General features: G+C 58.6%; 1 protein-coding gene across 3 annotated transcripts in view; it reads left to right on the top strand.

Annotated features, from left to right (window-relative positions):
- Positions 1 to 16,553, top strand: part of SLC6A3 (solute carrier family 6 member 3) — a 38,576-nt gene that overhangs the window by 6,114 nt on the left and 15,909 nt on the right. For all 3 annotated transcript variants that reach the window (XM_037799467.1, XM_037799466.1, XM_037799468.1), the window contains 5 exons: positions 933 to 1,146; positions 9,907 to 10,045; positions 11,001 to 11,135; positions 13,808 to 13,911; positions 15,072 to 15,196. In XM_037799467.1, coding sequence (XP_037655395.1) covers positions 933 to 1,146; positions 9,907 to 10,045; positions 11,001 to 11,135; positions 13,808 to 13,911; positions 15,072 to 15,196 — 717 coding nt within the window. The remainder of the gene's footprint in view (positions 1 to 932; positions 1,147 to 9,906; positions 10,046 to 11,000; positions 11,136 to 13,807; positions 13,912 to 15,071; positions 15,197 to 16,553) is intronic.

Below are 16,553 nucleotides of genomic sequence, written 5' to 3'. Positions count from 1 at the left end.
ATGGCTCTGGGTGGCCCTGGGAAACTGAATCATCTTGTGTGGCCCTGGGTGGCCTGAGAGACCCTGGAAGGCCGTGCTTGGTCCTGGGTGTCCCTAGAAGGTCATATATGGTCCTTGGTAGCTCTGGGAAATGGAATCATCTTTCATGGCCCTGGGTGGCTCTGAAAGGTCATGCATGGCCCTAGATGGCCCTGGAGGGTCATGCATGGCCCTTGGTGGCCCTGGGAAATCATTTGCATGGTCCTGGATGACCCTGGGTGACTGTGAATGGCCCCAGATGACTCTGTTGGCCCTGGTAGGCTGTGGGTGGCCATGGATGGTTTTGAGTGCCCTTGATGGTCCCAAGTGACCCCGAATAGCTGTGGATGGCCATGGAGGACCCTGTCCCTGAGTGACCATGGTGTCCCTGATGGCTCTGAGGGACACTGGGCATTCCCAGGTGTCCCTCATGGCTTTTGATGGTCCTGGTGGCTCTAGGTGACCCTCAAAGTTCCTGGGTGGTGACTCTGGAGTTCCTGGGTGGACTTTGTTAGCTCTGGTGACCCTTGGTGTCCCTAGATGGTCCTAATGGCCCTGCGTGGCCGTGGGTGGCTTTAAATGGCTCTGGTGGCCCTGGGTGGAGCTGGTGGCCACGGGCGGCTGTGGATAATGGTGATGGCTCTTCATGCCCTGGTGGCCCCAGATAACCCTGTGTTGGGTTGCCCTGGGTGACCGAGAGAGGCCCTGGGTGTCCCAGCATGGTCTTGGGGGGGCCCTGGGGGGCCCTGGGTGGCTGTGGACGGGGTAGGGCCGTGCCTTCTCTGTGATCACAGCTCCAAGCCTAACGTCAGCCTTGCCCCAGTCACCTTCCTGTCTGTTTAGAGGTGTCGGGGGGCTGCTGCACCCAGGAGGAGGGTCCTGCTGATGCAGCGTGGCCCCCTCTTCCACCCCAGGAGTGGGCTTCGCGGTCATCCTCATCTCCCTGTACGTCGGCTTTTTCTACAACGTCATCATCGCCTGGGCGCTGCACTACCTCGTCTCCTCCTTCGCCCTGGAGCTGCCCTGGGTGCACTGCAACAACAGCTGGAACAGCCCCCACTGCGCCGACGCCCACCCCGGCAGCGCCAACGGCTCCTTCAGGGCCACGCCCGCCGCCGAGTACTTCGAGTGAGTGCTGTCCCCGCCGGGTCTGTGACAGGACGTCGGGGCGACAGAGCCAGGCGCCGACACCCCACCCTGCTGCCCGGGGGGCTGGAGAGGACCCGGGGCTCCCCGCGCCCAACCCCGCCGCGCTCTGCTCCTTTAGGGTGCGGGGGATCGCGTCATGCTTGGGGGGCCCCAGCGGAGTCCCAGGCTCAGCAGGCCTGGAAAGCTGAGCGACCCGTCACGGCCCCGTCCTGCTCCCCCGTCCTGGGCAGCAGCTGGGTGGGCCGTGGGCCGGTGGGGACACCGCAGGCCCCGCTTGCGGGGAAGGGAGCTCCACGGCCACTTGGGGCTGCCCGAGAGGGAGTGTGGCTCCCGCTTCCCGGGCATCTTCTGGCTGCTTCTCTGGGCAGAAAAGGACCTTTCCGGCCTCGCTGCCTGGGAACCTCCTTCTTCGCCAAGCCGTCTCACTGGCCGTCGCTTCTCCTTTGATTTTCTTTTCTTTTCCCTAAACACGACCTTAGTTGTCCCGCCGGGTCCGCCTCCTCCTCCTGCCTCCAGCTGGGCCTCGGGGTTTCTCCGTCTCAGGGAGGCCAGACCCAGCCCTCGGCTCCCCAGGCCGCGTGGGCGCCGTGCCCTCCTCCAGTCCGCTTTATCCTGACCCCTGGGGGCACCCCGTCAGCTCCTGACCACCTGTCCTCCATCACTGGGTTGCTTCACCTGCCTGGAGGTGCCGTCACCGCCCCGGACAGCTCCCCGGCTCCCCCAACCCCCTCTTGGATCCGCCGGCGGGATCTGAGTAGTTGCTGTGGAGCTCCCCGCCATGGCACGTGTGTCTCCAGGGGCCACTGTAGTGGACGTGGCAGCAGGGTCAGGAAAGGGCGAGGCCATGTGGCGGGGCCGGAAGGATGGGGCGTCTCCTAGAGCAGTGGGAAGATGAGAGGGGGATGTGGGGGTGCGTGAGGCAGGACTCCCCAGGGCTGGGAAGACAGTGTTTGGGGAGTGGGGTGGGGGGTTGGACTAGAATAAAAACCATCTGGCGCTCAGTGAACTTCAGTCCACGGAAAAGGTTACAGAAACATCGCGAGTGTGAGGGACACCGTTTGGAACCACCCATCTTTTTTGGGGGGTACAGGAAGAGCTGATTCATCTAAGAGATTTTCAGTTGAGACAATTAGAGGGAAAATTGTGTGGTCTAGTGATTATAATTAAATGCAAGAAGGAAAGAATGTTGGTTACTTAAAAAGGGAAAACCAGCCTAGCAGTGTCCGCTTGGGAGTTGTGGGTCTGGACGGAGCAGGGCGGGGCCAGAGGCTCCCGGAAGCCGTGGGGCCAGGGGACACTGCCCTTGGAGGGCCGGCGTGCAGACACCTTTAAGGGGGTTAGGGAGACGCTGTGGAGGGTTAATGACACGCAGTCACTGAGCCATCCTGGCACTCGTGCCCCCAGCGCCTTGCAGGGGAGTCAGCCGAGGCAGCTGGGGTCTCCCGGCCACCAGCAGTGGCCACTCTGCCAGGACAGCCCAGGCCGCCCTCCAGTCTGCAGGGGTTTTTCTGGAACTTACGGCCACTTCCAGAAGCAGATGGCTGTAGAGAGGCCATGTGTTTCCAGGGACGTGTAACTAGACCCTCACACCCCACCGTAAGGAGCCGGGAAGGACGCGATGATGGGCGTCAGTGAGTGGCACCGTTATGAACCCTGCAGCGTCAGCTCATGTGACTTCGCCATCGGCCGTACCAGGGACCCCGATTCCTGTACGGTCTGTAGGGTGCAGTTTTGCACGTCATCCGTTGAAGACTGAGGCATTAGCCGGCCTGGGTCTCAGCCATCCCCAGACTCGCGTTTTCCTCCAGGCCCTGGGAGGTCAGCCCTGGGCTGGGTGCGGAGACCCATCGTGGGCCCCCGTCCCCTGACCACCCGCGTCCTCTGGTGCCCGGCGGACTCCCCCCACAGTGCCCACGCCGGGTGCAGAGCCCGTCCCCGTGCCCTGCCTGGGTTGAGGAAGCACAGTGCCCGTCGGTGTCGGCAAATGGGAAGGGTCCTGCGGAAGCCGACGGCCCCCAGCTCCCGGGGCCCCTGCCCTCCTGCGGCCTCCTTCTCAGCGGGAAGTGAAAGGAGGCGTTTCCAAGTGGGAGCGACCCCCAGTCAGTGACTGAACCTGGGGATTTATGTAAAATGGTTAAACCACAAAGAGCCACTTTTATTTTCATTGGTTCTTGGATTTAGTTTCCTGGGGCGCCGTTGCAAATAGCAGAACCCGATTCTCTCTTGTTCTGGAAGCCAGAGATCTGAAAGCCCGGTGTCGGCAGGGGGCTCCTGCCAGAGTTTCTGGGGGGGCTCTTCCCTGCTTTTCCAGCTTCTGGAGGCTCTAGGGGTCTCTGACTTCCATCTCTGTCTTCCCATGGCCGACTTCCCCCCATGTGGTGTCTCTGTTTCCAAGAATCCCCCTCTCTGGAAGGCCCCCCATCACTGGATTTGGGCCACCCCACCCAGTAAGGCCTCATCTCAGGTAAACGACTGTATCTGCAAAGACCCTGTTTCCAGGCAGGTCACATTCTTAGCTTCCGGGGGGGGTGTGAAGGAGGGGTGCTGTATTCATCCCAGCACACTTCTTGTCTGAGAAAAATAATTGGAACTGGCCCCCAATTCATCCTCTTCTGAGAGTCCCATGCTTTCTCCTCAGTATTTAATTAAGAGCTGGCCAGTGAGCCTTGCACCTCTCTCCTTCTTAGCCCCTGGGTCTGCTCTCCTTGCTTCACTCCTTCCCTGGTGGGTGTGCACGAGAAGAACCACGGGCTCGGAGCAGGGACCAGAAGCTGTGGCTGCAAGTCTCAGGGTTGTGAAACAAGGATGAGAACACACTTTCCAGATATGAAATCTGAGTGTAACAACAGGGAAAGTGCCTGTGGGCTTTAAAGACCCCAAAACAGGCATGGCTATCTCCAATCTGTTAAATTTCCCTCGCTTCCGTAAACGCTATCCACATCACCTTCACCTATTTCTAATACAAGCATTTGAAACTATACATTTGCCTCTAAGCACTGCTTTAGCTGCATCATACAAATTTTAATATGTTGTGTTTTCATTTTTATTCAACTCAAAATATTTCCTAATTTCATTTGTGATTTCTCCTTTGATGCATGGGGAAATTTTAGAAGTTTGTTGTTGAATTTTGGGTTCTGTAGATAATTTTCTGTTGTTTGTTTTTAATTTAAAGCTGCTTAGTGAGATAATATACTTGTTTGACTTCAATCTTTTTGGATCTACTGAGACTTAATGATCTAGCCTGTGGTCTATCTTGGTGAATGTTTCATGTGTGCTTCTGAAGAATGTGTTCTGCCGTTGTTGGATAGAGAGTTGTGTAAAGGTAAAAGACTGTTCTGCTGTTGCTGGTAGAGAGTTGTGTAAATGTCAAAGAGTGTGTGTTCTGTTGTTGGTAGAGTTAATAATAATAAATAAAAATAATAAATGTAAAAAAAAATAATAAATGTAAAAGTGTGTGTTCTGCCATTGTTGGCAGAGTTGTGTAAATGTAAAAGAGTTGTGATCTGTTGTTGGTAGAGTTGTGTAAATGTAAAAGTATGTGTTCTGCCATTGTTAGCAGAGAATTATGTAAATGTAAAGTGTGTGTTCTGCAGTTGCTGGTAGAGAGTTGTGTAAATGTAGAAGAATGTGTTCTGCCGTTCCTAGTGGAGAGTTGTGTAAATGTCAGTGAGATCACGTTGGTTGGCTGTGTTGTTCAGGGTTTCTGCACAGCCTTACTGATTTTCTGTCTACTCGTTCCATCAATTACTGAGAGAGAGGGGTTGAAATCGCCAACCGTAATGAAAGATTTGTCTTTGTCTCTTTGTGGTCCTATCTGCTTTTGCTTCATGTGTCTGGAAGCTCTGTTATGAGATGTGTGTGTGTTTGTGACTATCAGGCCTTCCTGATAATTGACCCTTCACCGTTGGGAGTCACCCGTCTTGGGAACACTCCGCAACCTGACATCTACTCTGTCTGACATTAACACAGCCATCAGAGCTTCCTTATGGTTGGTTTTTGTAAGGTGTATGTTGTCCATCCTTTTATTTCTAAGAGTCATTGTCTTTAAAATGGGTTTCTTGTAAATAGCCTAGAGTTGAGTCTCGCTTTTGTATCCAGTCTGACAATCACTGACCTTTAATTAAAGTATTTAGATCATTTCCATTTATTAGTTATCAGTGTGGTTGTGTGTAAGTCCTTCGTCTTGCTATTTGTTTTCTGTTTTTCTCATCTCTTGTCTTTTCCTTCCTTCTTTTTGACTAATTGAGTAATTTTTAGCATTCCATTTTATCTACACTATTGGTTGAAAAGCTATAGCTCTTTTTAAACATATTTTAGTGTATAGTATAGGGTTTACAATATGCATATTTAATGTGTCATAATCTACCTTCAAATGGCATTGTACCACTTCGCGCATAAGAATCTTACAATGTATTTCCATTTTTCCCTCATTTCCTTTGTGCAGTTGTTATAGATTTTTTTTCTACAGTATATTATGAACACAATACATTGTTACTTGTTTCTGTTTTAAACACTCAATTAAACTTTAAATAAATTTGAAACTAAGGAAAATTCTTTTATACTTACCTACATATTTATCATTCCTGGTGCTTCTCCATCCTTAATTGAGATCCACATTTCCATTTGGGACATTTTCCTTCCATCGGAAGAATGTCCTTTGGCATTTTTTGTGGTGTCAGCCTGATGCAGTGAATTCTCACAGCTTGTGTTTATCTGAAGTCTTTATTTTGCCATCATTTTATGGCAGTTTTATGCAGTTGGTATACGTTTTCTTCTGTCAGTTCTTAAAGATGTTGTTCTAATGTCTTCTGGAACATAAGTTTACTGATAAGTCTCCAGGACACTTCACTTGGTAGCTCTGGGTGTAATATGTCTTTTTGTCCTTTTGACTGCTTTTAAGATTTTTCTGTTTAACACTAGTTTTTAGGAATTTAATTACAAATGTGCCTTAGTTGTGGTTTTCTTTGTCTTTATCCTGTTTGGGATTCATTGAGATTCCTGGATTGTGGGTTGATAGTTTTCAACAGATTTGGAAAAATTGTAGTGATGATCTGTCCACATTTTTTTCTTGCCTCCTGATCTGACTTTTCCTTCTGGGTCTCCGACGACACGGATGTGAGACAGTGTGTTGTGCTGTCCCAACAGAGCGTGTGTGCCGCGTGAGCACCAGTGAGGTTGTGTTGGCTGACAGCGCTGTTCAAGGCTTCTGTGTCTGGTTTTCTGTTTGTGATCTAGCGATTACCAAGAGGGGAGTGTGAAAAGCTCCAACTATCATCATGGATCTCTGGTTCTCTTCATAGTTCTATCAGGTTTTGCCTTATTCGTTTTGAAATTCACAGACCCAAGAAGCTCAATGGATCCCAAACAATATAATTATAAAGAAAAACACATCAAGGCACAAAATAATGTGTTGCCATTGGTAAGTCTGAGTGGCTGAGACTGTTAATAATTTTTTCAGTCTTTCTTTTCTCTGTGTCTCATTTTGGAGACTTGCTGTCCCTGTGACTTCAAACTCCCTCACCCTTAATTCTGCAGTTTGAATCTGCTGTAAATCTTTTGCATAGAATTTTCATTTCAGATATGTATATCTGAAATGAAAATTCTCTAGAAGTTCCATTGGGTTCTTTTTTTTATCTTCTGTTTATGTCCTCACTTGTTCATCTTTTCCCTTAAATATCTGAACAGAGTCATAGAAGCCATCTTAACATCCTTGTCTGTTAACTCCACCATCTCTACCGCTTCTGGATCTGCTTCTATTAACTGATTTTCCTTCTAGTTATAGTTCACGTTTTCTTGCTTCCTGTCATGTTCAGTGATCTCTTGCTCGATACTGGAGGTTGTAAGTTTTGTGTTGACAGGTGTTTGGATTTTGTTGTCTTCCTTTGAAGAGTGGTCGCTTTGTTCTGGCAGGCAACGACATGACTTGTGGTTCCGTTCCGTCCCTTCGAAGCTGTTTGTTTAGGTGCTTCTGGGTCATCCTCTACTTTATGGATGGTTTACCCTGTTGAAGCCGGGCCCTGCTATGGGCTCTGCTGAACTGCCCACAAGAGAGAGAGATGACCCTCAGGCCTGATACCAGGCACCAACTGTCCAGCTCAGTGCCCAGTCCCAGCACTGCCTGGTGAGTTTCACCCTGGGACTCGGAGCTCAGCACTCAGCAAGGACCCCTGGGCTCCTCTGCAGATTTGTGGAGATTTCTCCAGATTGTCCCCTCTTTCCAGAAGTTTCCCCTGAAACTTCCAGCACCTCAGACTCCCTGAGCTCTGATCGTTGTTTCCACAACTCGGCAAGTCCTCATCTCTGGCTCTGCAGCAGGAGCATGCCTCCAGGCAGGATGCAGGGAGACATGGGGCTCCCCTTCTCCCTGGAGCTCCACCCTGCCCAGCTCCCTGCCCAGCGTCTGAGAGCACTCGTCCAGTGTGCTCTGTCCAGTTTCCAGTTGCTTGAGATGCCGCCTCGTCATGGCCAGGAGTGGAGGACCCTGCACCTCCTCTCCAGAGCAGTATGTTCTAGAGGCTTCTGGAGTTAGACTCTTTGTGTTCAAATCCCAGCTCTGCCACACACTAACGCAGGATTCGGTTGGTTGCTTATCCTCTCGGTGCCGTGGTCTGCTCATCTGTAAAGCCGGGTAAGAAGCTACTGTGGGGACCCAGTGAGCTAGCACACAGATTCCTTTTGCCTGTCAGCATGCACTGAATGCACTGTTATTATCCAGATCAAAGAATCACACCCGTATATTCACTAGAGAAAGGGAGCCAATGGAAACAGGAGGTGTTTATCTTTCCCAAGGTGGTGGCCGTCCCCTGCCCTCACTGTTCTGGGCTGGCCCTGAATGCAAGGGTCCTGCTCTGTTGTCCCCAGACCCTTTATGGCCCCAGAAATCCCTGCACGTCAGCCCCAAGCCACCTGACCCGGGAGCCCTTTCCTTGTGGAAGACACAGAGCCTTCCCACCAGCCCCCAGTCCTGCCCTTGGACGGGCTGCCCCTGGCCCCTGCCCTGTGCCCTGTGGCTCTTGGTAAGTATCAGCGTGGTAGGTTCCCTTGCTGTGGTTGTCCTCGGGGATCCCTCTTCTCAGCTCCAAGGCACCCAGGGGCGCCCTTCCTCCATGGCTGGTGGGATTTCAGGTAACTTCAAAGTAGGCGTTTAATCCTGGGGAAGGAATTGAATCCAGGGCTGACAGTGCTAACTGCAAAAGGGATTTAAAACATGGAGGGGCACAATCAGCATGCGGGTACCGCAGGACCAGCCTTACAAATCGTCCCCGACAGCACCATGTGCTTCTTCCCGAGCCTTCTGAACCTCCTCTCTGCAGGCCTGGGGGGCTGGAGGGGCCCGCTGACGCTCGCACTGCTGCTTTCTCCAGGCAGGCGGGCAAATGGCTGCTTGGTGTCAGGTGTGCACTGGTGATCCACACACGTGTGGCAAAGGCACCAGCGGGTCACCGCCGTGCAGCTGGGTTCCAGTCAGTGACCCTCCAGCAGTCCAGCTCCCAGGCTCGGCAGGTGTCTCCCTGGGAGAAGTCTCTCTTGTTGGGGGAGATAAGTCTGGGTGGTGGAGCACTGGGGGCCTGTGGCAGCAGAGAAGGGTGGGGAAACCTCGGGAACCCCCTCGCGGCTCCAGGGCTCCCGGGGAGAAGGCCCAGGAGGGGCGGGGGCGGGGGCTGCCGAGCAGGTGCCAGGGCAGTGACCTCCCCGACTCGGGAGGGGCTCCGTGTCCTCGGCCCTCCCTGTGGGTGCTGCAGGGGCAGCGTGAGGTGCATTTCACTTATACACGAGACTCGTGCTCCGTGAACAGAGAGTGACGGTGCCGTCAAACCAGCCTGGCCGCTCAGGGTCCGTCCTGGACCCGGGCCCAGCAGGAGCAGTGGGCAGGGCTGTGGCCGGGCACTTCCCCCAGCACGGCGGGCAGCTCTGGGGGTTCCGCACCGCTCTACAGCTGGCACCAGGCCCCGTTCCTTCGGAGGCCTCCGCTGACCAGTGGTGAAAGCGAATCTGGGCAGTGATGACCCCGTTTGCCATGTGGCCGAGGCACAGCCATTAGCACCAGCTTGGGCACAAGGCCCTGGGCTGTGAAGGTGACGATTGCCTTCTGGTGGCAAACTCAGAGCGGAAGGGCTGCTGGCACCACTTCCCGCAGGCAGCCGTGAGGATTCAGAGAGTGTGTGAAAGTGCGCGGGACCAGTGCCCGGTGTGCGGGGTTACTCCGTGGGTCTGCCCTTGGGGATGGATCGCCTTGAGAGGCGGCTGGAGGCCCACGTGCTTCCTTCCAACCCGGGGCACGGCCGCTCTCTGTCGTCACTCGGCGCCTCTCCGAGGCGGCAGGGGCTGGTGAGCAAGGCCATGAGCCGCCACCCTCAGGAGGGATGCGGGTGCCATGCACCCCGCGGCACCCCAGAAATGCTCCGCCTCACCTCCCACCTCCCTGAGCACCTCCTGCTGCTTCCCCCTGAGACCCAGGGAGCCCCTTCCCTTCTCCAGCACCAAACGCAGGGGAGCCTGAGGGGGTGAGGCAGGGGCCGGCTTCCTTGTGGGGCCTCTGCATGCCCACAGCCCGTCTTCCCTGCTCGCCCAAGCGAGGGGCAGGAGACGCGGGGCTGCTGGGCCCCACCTTTCCCAGGGTGCTGGCTGGGCCAGGCCAGGTGCTTTCAGCCGAGCCGAGTTGGGGCAGCTCTGCAACCTGGTCCCAGCCCCTTGTGGGGGCCGCACCCTCAGGAGCCCCCGTCTGCCCGCCCTGTCCAGGCGCGGCGTGCTGCACCTGCACGAGAGCCACGGCCTCGGCGACCTGGGCCCTCCCCGCTGGCAGCTCACGTCCTGCCTGGCGCTGGTCATCGTGCTGCTCTACTTCAGCCTGTGGAAGGGGGTGAAGACGTCCGGGAAGGTGAGTGGACACAGGCCGTGGCGGTTGGGACAGGGCACGGGGACAGTGGGGGGGGAGAGTATTGTGGGGAAAGCACGCACAGTCACGTTTTCTTCATGAAGACAAGCCACATACCCTGTTTCCAATATTTTTGCTATTTTACTCTGCACCAAAAGCACTTTTGGCCCAAATGTGCCCACCCCTGGGAGAAACCCCCGGTGAAGAGCCAACACGTGAGAGCTTTCGGTGACGGCAGGTTGTCTCCTCCCTTTGCCCTCCAGAATCCATCTTTTTGCACGTACTCAAGGTGCACTTTGCACAGTTCGTGCAGATTCACGCCTACCTCGTGGATTAATCTCGTTGCTAAAACAAATCCACACAGCAGGTTGGCTTAGGCAACGGGCTTGTATTGGCTCGTAGTTCTGAGGCCAGGAGAGGTTCAAAACGGAAGCATCAGCAAGTTGATGCTTTCTTCCGGAAGACTGTGGCACTCTGGGGCCAGCGGCTGGTGACCGTTGATCCTTGGCTTTTCCGTCACTTGGCAATGCACATGGCGGCGTGTTCTCCCTTCTCTTCCGGGTTTCCTCTAACTTCCTGCTTCTGGCTGCTCCCGCCAGCTTCCTCTCTCTCCTGGCCTTCCCTGCAAGGCCCCCATGATAGGATCAGGACTCGTGCCGGCTCAGCTGGGCCACCCCTCACTGCAGCCGCCTCATCGGAAGGCCCAACTGAAATGGGCCATCCCCGTGGGGTGGACTGCAGTGGACAGCTCGTTCCTCTGGGTGCCCAGCTCCACCGCACCCCCCAGCAGAGCCGAGGCGCGGCCGTGGCCCGGTGACTGATGCAGGAAGCAGCGCTCCCTGCTTGCTGGGCTGCCCTTCCCCGGGTCAGCCCCGGGGGCTGTGGGGGCGCCGCGGCTGTGCCTCACGGCCCCTGGCTGACGGCCGAGCCCACCCCGCTGACACTGCCCCCTCCCCAGGTCGTGTGGGTCACAGCCACCATGCCCTATGCCGTCCTCACGGCCCTGCTGCTACGTGGCATCACCCTCCCCGGGGCCATCGACGGCATCCGTGCCTACCTGAGTGTCGACTTCTACCGGCTCTGCGAGGCGTCCGTGAGTAGCTCTCAAGTCACTGCTGGGGCCAGGGCTGGGCGGGAGGGTCCCAGGGGCAGCGGTGGCACGTGCAGGGTGACCTGTGCCCGGGGCACGTGGGACCCACCTGCTCGGAACCCGGGTGAGGGGTGCAGGCATGTGGGCACGGCGGGAAGCCAGAGGGAAGCTGGGGAGCGGGACAGCCCCAGCCACAGCCTCCCCTCCACCTGCCGGCCTCCCGGGGCGATGGACGCGCTGGGCCCCCGGACAGGCCTGACAGCCGCCCAGCCTCCTCATGACCGTGGCTGCTCCATATGGTGGCTGTGAACTGGCCCTGCGCCCCGTGTCCAGGCAAGGCTGGGCCTGTGGGGGGCTGAGAGCAGACCCCAGGAGGCCCCCTGGTGATGCAGCCCCAGAGCCCCCGCACGAGGAGTGGCTCACCTCGGGCTGGACCCAAAACCAAGTCGCCGTAGGCTGGGGGTTTCTGCAGCAGAGGAAGGAATAGCTCTGGGTCAAAATACGTGCAGGAGGGGAGGCTGGGCCGGGCCTCGGGGTCCAATTGGGCGGGAGGAGGGGGGACATGGCCCAGAAGCGTGGGTGCCGTTAGCAAGGGGCTGGTGTGACACAGACGGGGGTTTGTGGGAGGACGAGGCATTCGAGGGGACCGGCTGAGGGCACATGGGGTCCCCAGAGATGACCAGGCTGACTCCTGTGGGAGGTGTGTGTGGCGAGGGGACACGGCCAAGCCCAGCGCCGGGCTCGGGAGCTGCGAGGGCAGTGGGAAGGGGCAGGCCTGGGGCAGGACCAGAGGAGTGGGGGACACGGTGGGTGGCCTCGGAGTTCCTCCCAGGGGCCCGGGGGACTGAGCTGGGCTGGATGTGCTGCGTTTGTGGCCAAAGGGCCACGGCACGTCCACAGCGGCTGGGTGATGACTGGGTGACGACTGGGCAGTCCGTGCGGAAAGGGAACAGAGCCGTGAGCCCAGCGGACGCGCGGTCCAGGGAGCAGAGAGAGAGGGACGAGGACGGAGGGCGAGGCTTGCAGAGGGCCCGGGACCAGAGCAGGGCAAACACGAGGGCGAGCGGCACGTCGGTGCCCCAGAAGGCTGGCGAGGGCGAGGACGAGGGGCGTGCTTGGGGGACGAGGTGGGACCTCGGTGGACGTGAAGGAGGAGAGTAGCCTGAGGACAACCAGAGGCTGGTGCGTCACCCAGGATCACGGACAGACCCTGCCCAGACGGAGCCAGTGGCGAGCTGGTGGGGAGGTGCCCACAGGCACGGGGAGGGCACGAGCAGGCGCCGCCTCGGGCCCATGAGACTGGGGAAAAGTAGACAGATGGGAGCGTGTCACCAAGGAGACAAGTGACAGAGGGAGGGAGGGATTGAAAGAAAAAGAAAAGGCAAGGGAGAAAGAAAGGAAAGGAAGGGAGGAAGGAAGGAATGGCTGCATAGATGGGTGATGGATGGATGGGGAGGTGGGTAGATGTAGCTGTAGGTGTGGACATAGGTGTAGACGTAGGTGTAGGTGTAGACACAGACATAGATAGATGACGCGTCAATAGACAGAGGTAGGTAGGAGGCTCCCAGGTGGACGATGGGGAGGGAGATGACGGGCAGCGGGTGGCTGGAGCTGGGCAGATGGACGATGGCCGTCTTGAACTTGGAGGTGCATCCGTCCTCTGGAGCCTCCCGGCCACTGTCCCTGTGACCCAGCCCAGGACTGAGAGATGGTGATGAGGTCTGGGCAGGCCCACGGCCCGCTGGGCTTGGATGAGCCCTGGTAGCACGGGGTGCTCCTTGCTGACCCTGCCCAGGGGCCAGCTGCCCACGGACGACACGGGGTGGCCTCAAGGCTCTCGGCATGTTCCCGAAGGTCAGAGCCCACCCTGCTCCTGGAGGGTGGGCTGGTGCCTGGCTCCGGAAGCCAGGGGCTCTGTCCCCTCCGCAGCTTTCTGTCCGTCCTCTCCCTCAGCCGGTGAGCTCAGGCTGCCCCGCGACCCCGACCGTGAGCTCCTGTTCCCACTGCCGCCAGGTCCTGCTGGGGGCTGAGGGCCCCTTTGAGTGCAGGAGCAGCCCCCAGGACCTGACCTCGCCCACGGGCCTCTCCTCCCACCCACCCCCTCGGGCCTGGGCGGGGGTCCCTGCACCCCACCTTGAGCAGGTCGGGTGGGTGGTGAAAGTTCCAGGCTGGTGGATTATGGACCCAAACACCATCCACCGTCCAGTGGGGACGCGCCCTGGGGGTCATCAGTGATCGGGGTGTGGGTGGTGGGAGGCGGGCGAGGGGGCCAGGGTCTGAGACCCTCACCAAGGGTGCTGCCCATATGATAGAAACGGGCGCCAGCGAGCACCTGGCCGACAGCGGGGCGTTCAGTCGGTCAGCACCCGAGGGTGGGGGGCCGGGCGCCTCCCAGCCAGGGGTCACTCTCCAGGGACCGCCTGTGCCGGGCAGGGGGCGGCCCCCGTGCACCCCGCTCTTCCTGCCGGTGACGTGATGTCGATTCCCCGAGATGTCGTTTGCCTGAGGAGGAGGGTGTGGAGTCTAAGCTGTCGCCAGTTCCCGTTAGGAAGGCGCACGGAGGCACGACCGTCTCGGATGGAAACGGGCGCCTGAGGAGCAGATGGGGCGGCAGCGGCGTGCACAGGGGCCCCGCGTGCGGCCTCCGCCGTCGTCTGACGCTCTGCCCCGCACAGGTCTGGATCGACGCTGCCACCCAGATCTGCTTCTCGCTGGGCGTTGGGTTCGGCGTGCTCATCGCCTTCTCCAGTTACAACAAAGTCACCAACAACTGCTACAGGTGAGCCTGGGTCCCGCCCGCCAGGCTGCCCACGGCCAAGTGGGGGCACCACTGATGGGCAGGGCCAGGCACGCGGGAAACGACGTGTCCCCAGAGTCGCTGTGTGGCTGGAGCTGCCAGAGCATCTCCCCATGCGAGGACGCCCCGTTACCCGCCTCTGTGCCCGCCAGGTCCCCCACCTGTCTCCCCTCCACTTGGGGTTATATGTCACCTGTGGAGAGCCAGCACGGGCAGCAGGGGTGCCCCTGGCACTGAGGGTGGGGCAGGGGGCTCCCGTGCCGCAGCCACCCTGAGCAGGCACCTCTGTCCCTCGGGCAGTGGAGGGCAGCCCCCGGCCCCACCCGCCAGCCCAGGGCACCTGCATGCCCACCGTCCGCGTGCTGCTCCCACATCCTTCTAAAACCAGGATGTGGGGTTTAATCGGGGCACAGGCTCTCCTTGAGCTTTGTGGCCTTATGTGCTTTCTTTCACGTCCGTGGATACGATGCGGTGAGAACGCACAGAGGCGTGTGCTGCGGGACGGCTGGACACGGGGGCTGGGGTCCCTGGCCGGGCAGGGGGCCCGTGGAGCTCAGCTGAGCCTGTGCCCTCCTGGATCTGTGAATGAGCACCTGGAGGGGGGCGCCGGTCTCCAGCTGACCCCGGGAACCCCTGTGACTGATGCTCACCGCTGGCCCTCGCTCACTCGGAGTGGGGTCTGCGGGCCACACCGGCACCCCAGGGGCTCATGGGAAATGCAGACCCCAGGCCCCGCAGACCTGCCTCTCAATGTGCAGCTTAGCGGGGGTCCCAGGGTGGGGGTACGTGTGGCTCGGGGCAGGCAGCCTGGCCCGACAGCCACTGGGGAGCACAGGTCACCCACCCTGAGCCCCGACAGGCTGGCGGGGACGGTCCCACTTTCGGCCCAGTCACCCGTCCCCAGAGCCCTGAGGCCCGGGCACCAGGACAGCTGGTCATCTCCGGGGCCGCAGCCTCTGCGTGTCGCCGGGCGGTGACCGAGGACAGCGGGCGTCGCTCTGGGAACCAGAGTCCAGGAGAAGCAGCCCCTGCCCGGCCTCCCGCTGCTGCCCGCCGCCCGCCCCCCGCGCAGCTAATGAGGGATAATGGCTGCAAATTGCAGCTGCTCCGGGGCTGCGGCACGGCTCGTCTTGTTCCCGCAGGGACGCCGTCATCACCACCTCGGTCAACTCCCTCACCAGCTTCTTCTCGGGCTTCGTCATCTTCTCCTTCCTGGGGTACATGGCCCAGAAGCACAGCGTGCCCATCGGGGACGTGGCCAAGGACGGTGAGTGCCTGCCCCGGGGCCGCCCCGCCCGGCCGCCATGTTCCGGGTCCCCCACGTGGCCGCCACGTTTCAGGGGTCCCCCCCCCCGGCCGCCCTGCCCTGTGGGTAGCCCACCATATCTTCCGAGGGCCACACTGGCGCAGGACCAGGGTATGATCTTGGGGTGCCTTGGTCCCTCTCTGGGGTGCACGCCGGCCTCCGGGGAGGGGGTGGAGCGTGTCTGCCCAGCCTGTGTTCCTGCAGCGTGAGCTTGTTTTGCCAAAGGTGGTGAGGGTTGTTGGGGTGACAAGCGACCAACCTGTCCCAAAGCTTTTCCGTCAAACACCCGGAGGCCGTGCCCCTCTACCTGGGGTTTGGCAACGATCCGACAAACCCCGAGGCCCCCCTAATGCTGGCAGGGGAGCCCCGTGTTTCCCGTCAACCTGCTGTGGCGCCCGGGGCGGGAGGGGAGGAGGGCACGGTGGGCAGCGGTAGCCAGGTTGGGGTCATTGGCCAGGCCAGTGAGAGCTGGGGGGCCGGCAGGGGCATGCAGATCGCTGCACCCTCCAGAGCTGGGGGGCCCTGTTTGGCTCTAGTACCCAGGTGGACGCCGTGGCGGAGGGGCCTCTGGGCCTCTCACGGACCCTCACCCACCTGCAGGATTGTGCTCAGGGCATGTGACACGGACACCTGTTTCCCTCCCCAGCCTGTCCCCGGCTCGGGGGGCCGCTGCCCCCCACATGCCAACCTTGCCTTCTGCTGGGCCCTTCCTCCTGCGAGGAATTTCTGTGGCTCCTTAGACTCAGGGAGGCCCCGGTGGGCACGGGCAGGCCTGACCTCTCCCTGGGTGGGGTGGGTGGGGGTCGGGGTGGGCAGTGGGCCAGCCCCACCCAGACCGAGCGCTGAGCCGGGGTCTGCCCTCATTTTCCCCACGGATTCCTGGAACCCCCTTTGCAGTAAGGAAAGGGGTGCTGACCCCCCAGGGCTGCAGTGAGGAAGCTGAGGGGCTGGAATTGCAGCGCAGGTGTGCACATTTCCAAAGCCCACTGTTTCTTCTAGGAAAAAAAATCCAATAAAGGTGGGAGACGGGGAACATAATGCAAAGAAACACAGAGCTCACCGCGTGGTGGAATTTACCCAGTGTTGCATTTATGCATTTTCACCGCTCTTTTTGCCCTTTATGATGATACATAGTAACAGTGTAAAAAACCTCTATTAATTCCTGACAGCAAAGCTTAATGTTTCATGCATTTCTGAGACAAGCAAAGTAAATGTCATTTCTAGTTCTAGTTCTCGAGAAAACAGGGTGAAATGTCAGCTCAGGTACAGAGGCGAGAGCTCTGCGAGGCTAGCGGGACGTGCAGCGATATCCCCCTGG

This window comes from Choloepus didactylus, chromosome 11, assembly GCF_015220235.1.
Source record: "Choloepus didactylus isolate mChoDid1 chromosome 11, mChoDid1.pri, whole genome shotgun sequence".
Classification (NCBI taxonomy): domain Eukaryota; kingdom Metazoa; phylum Chordata; class Mammalia; order Pilosa; family Megalonychidae; genus Choloepus; species Choloepus didactylus.
Note: the sequence above shows the minus strand (reverse complement) of the source record. Positions and strands in the feature narration are given on the sequence as shown.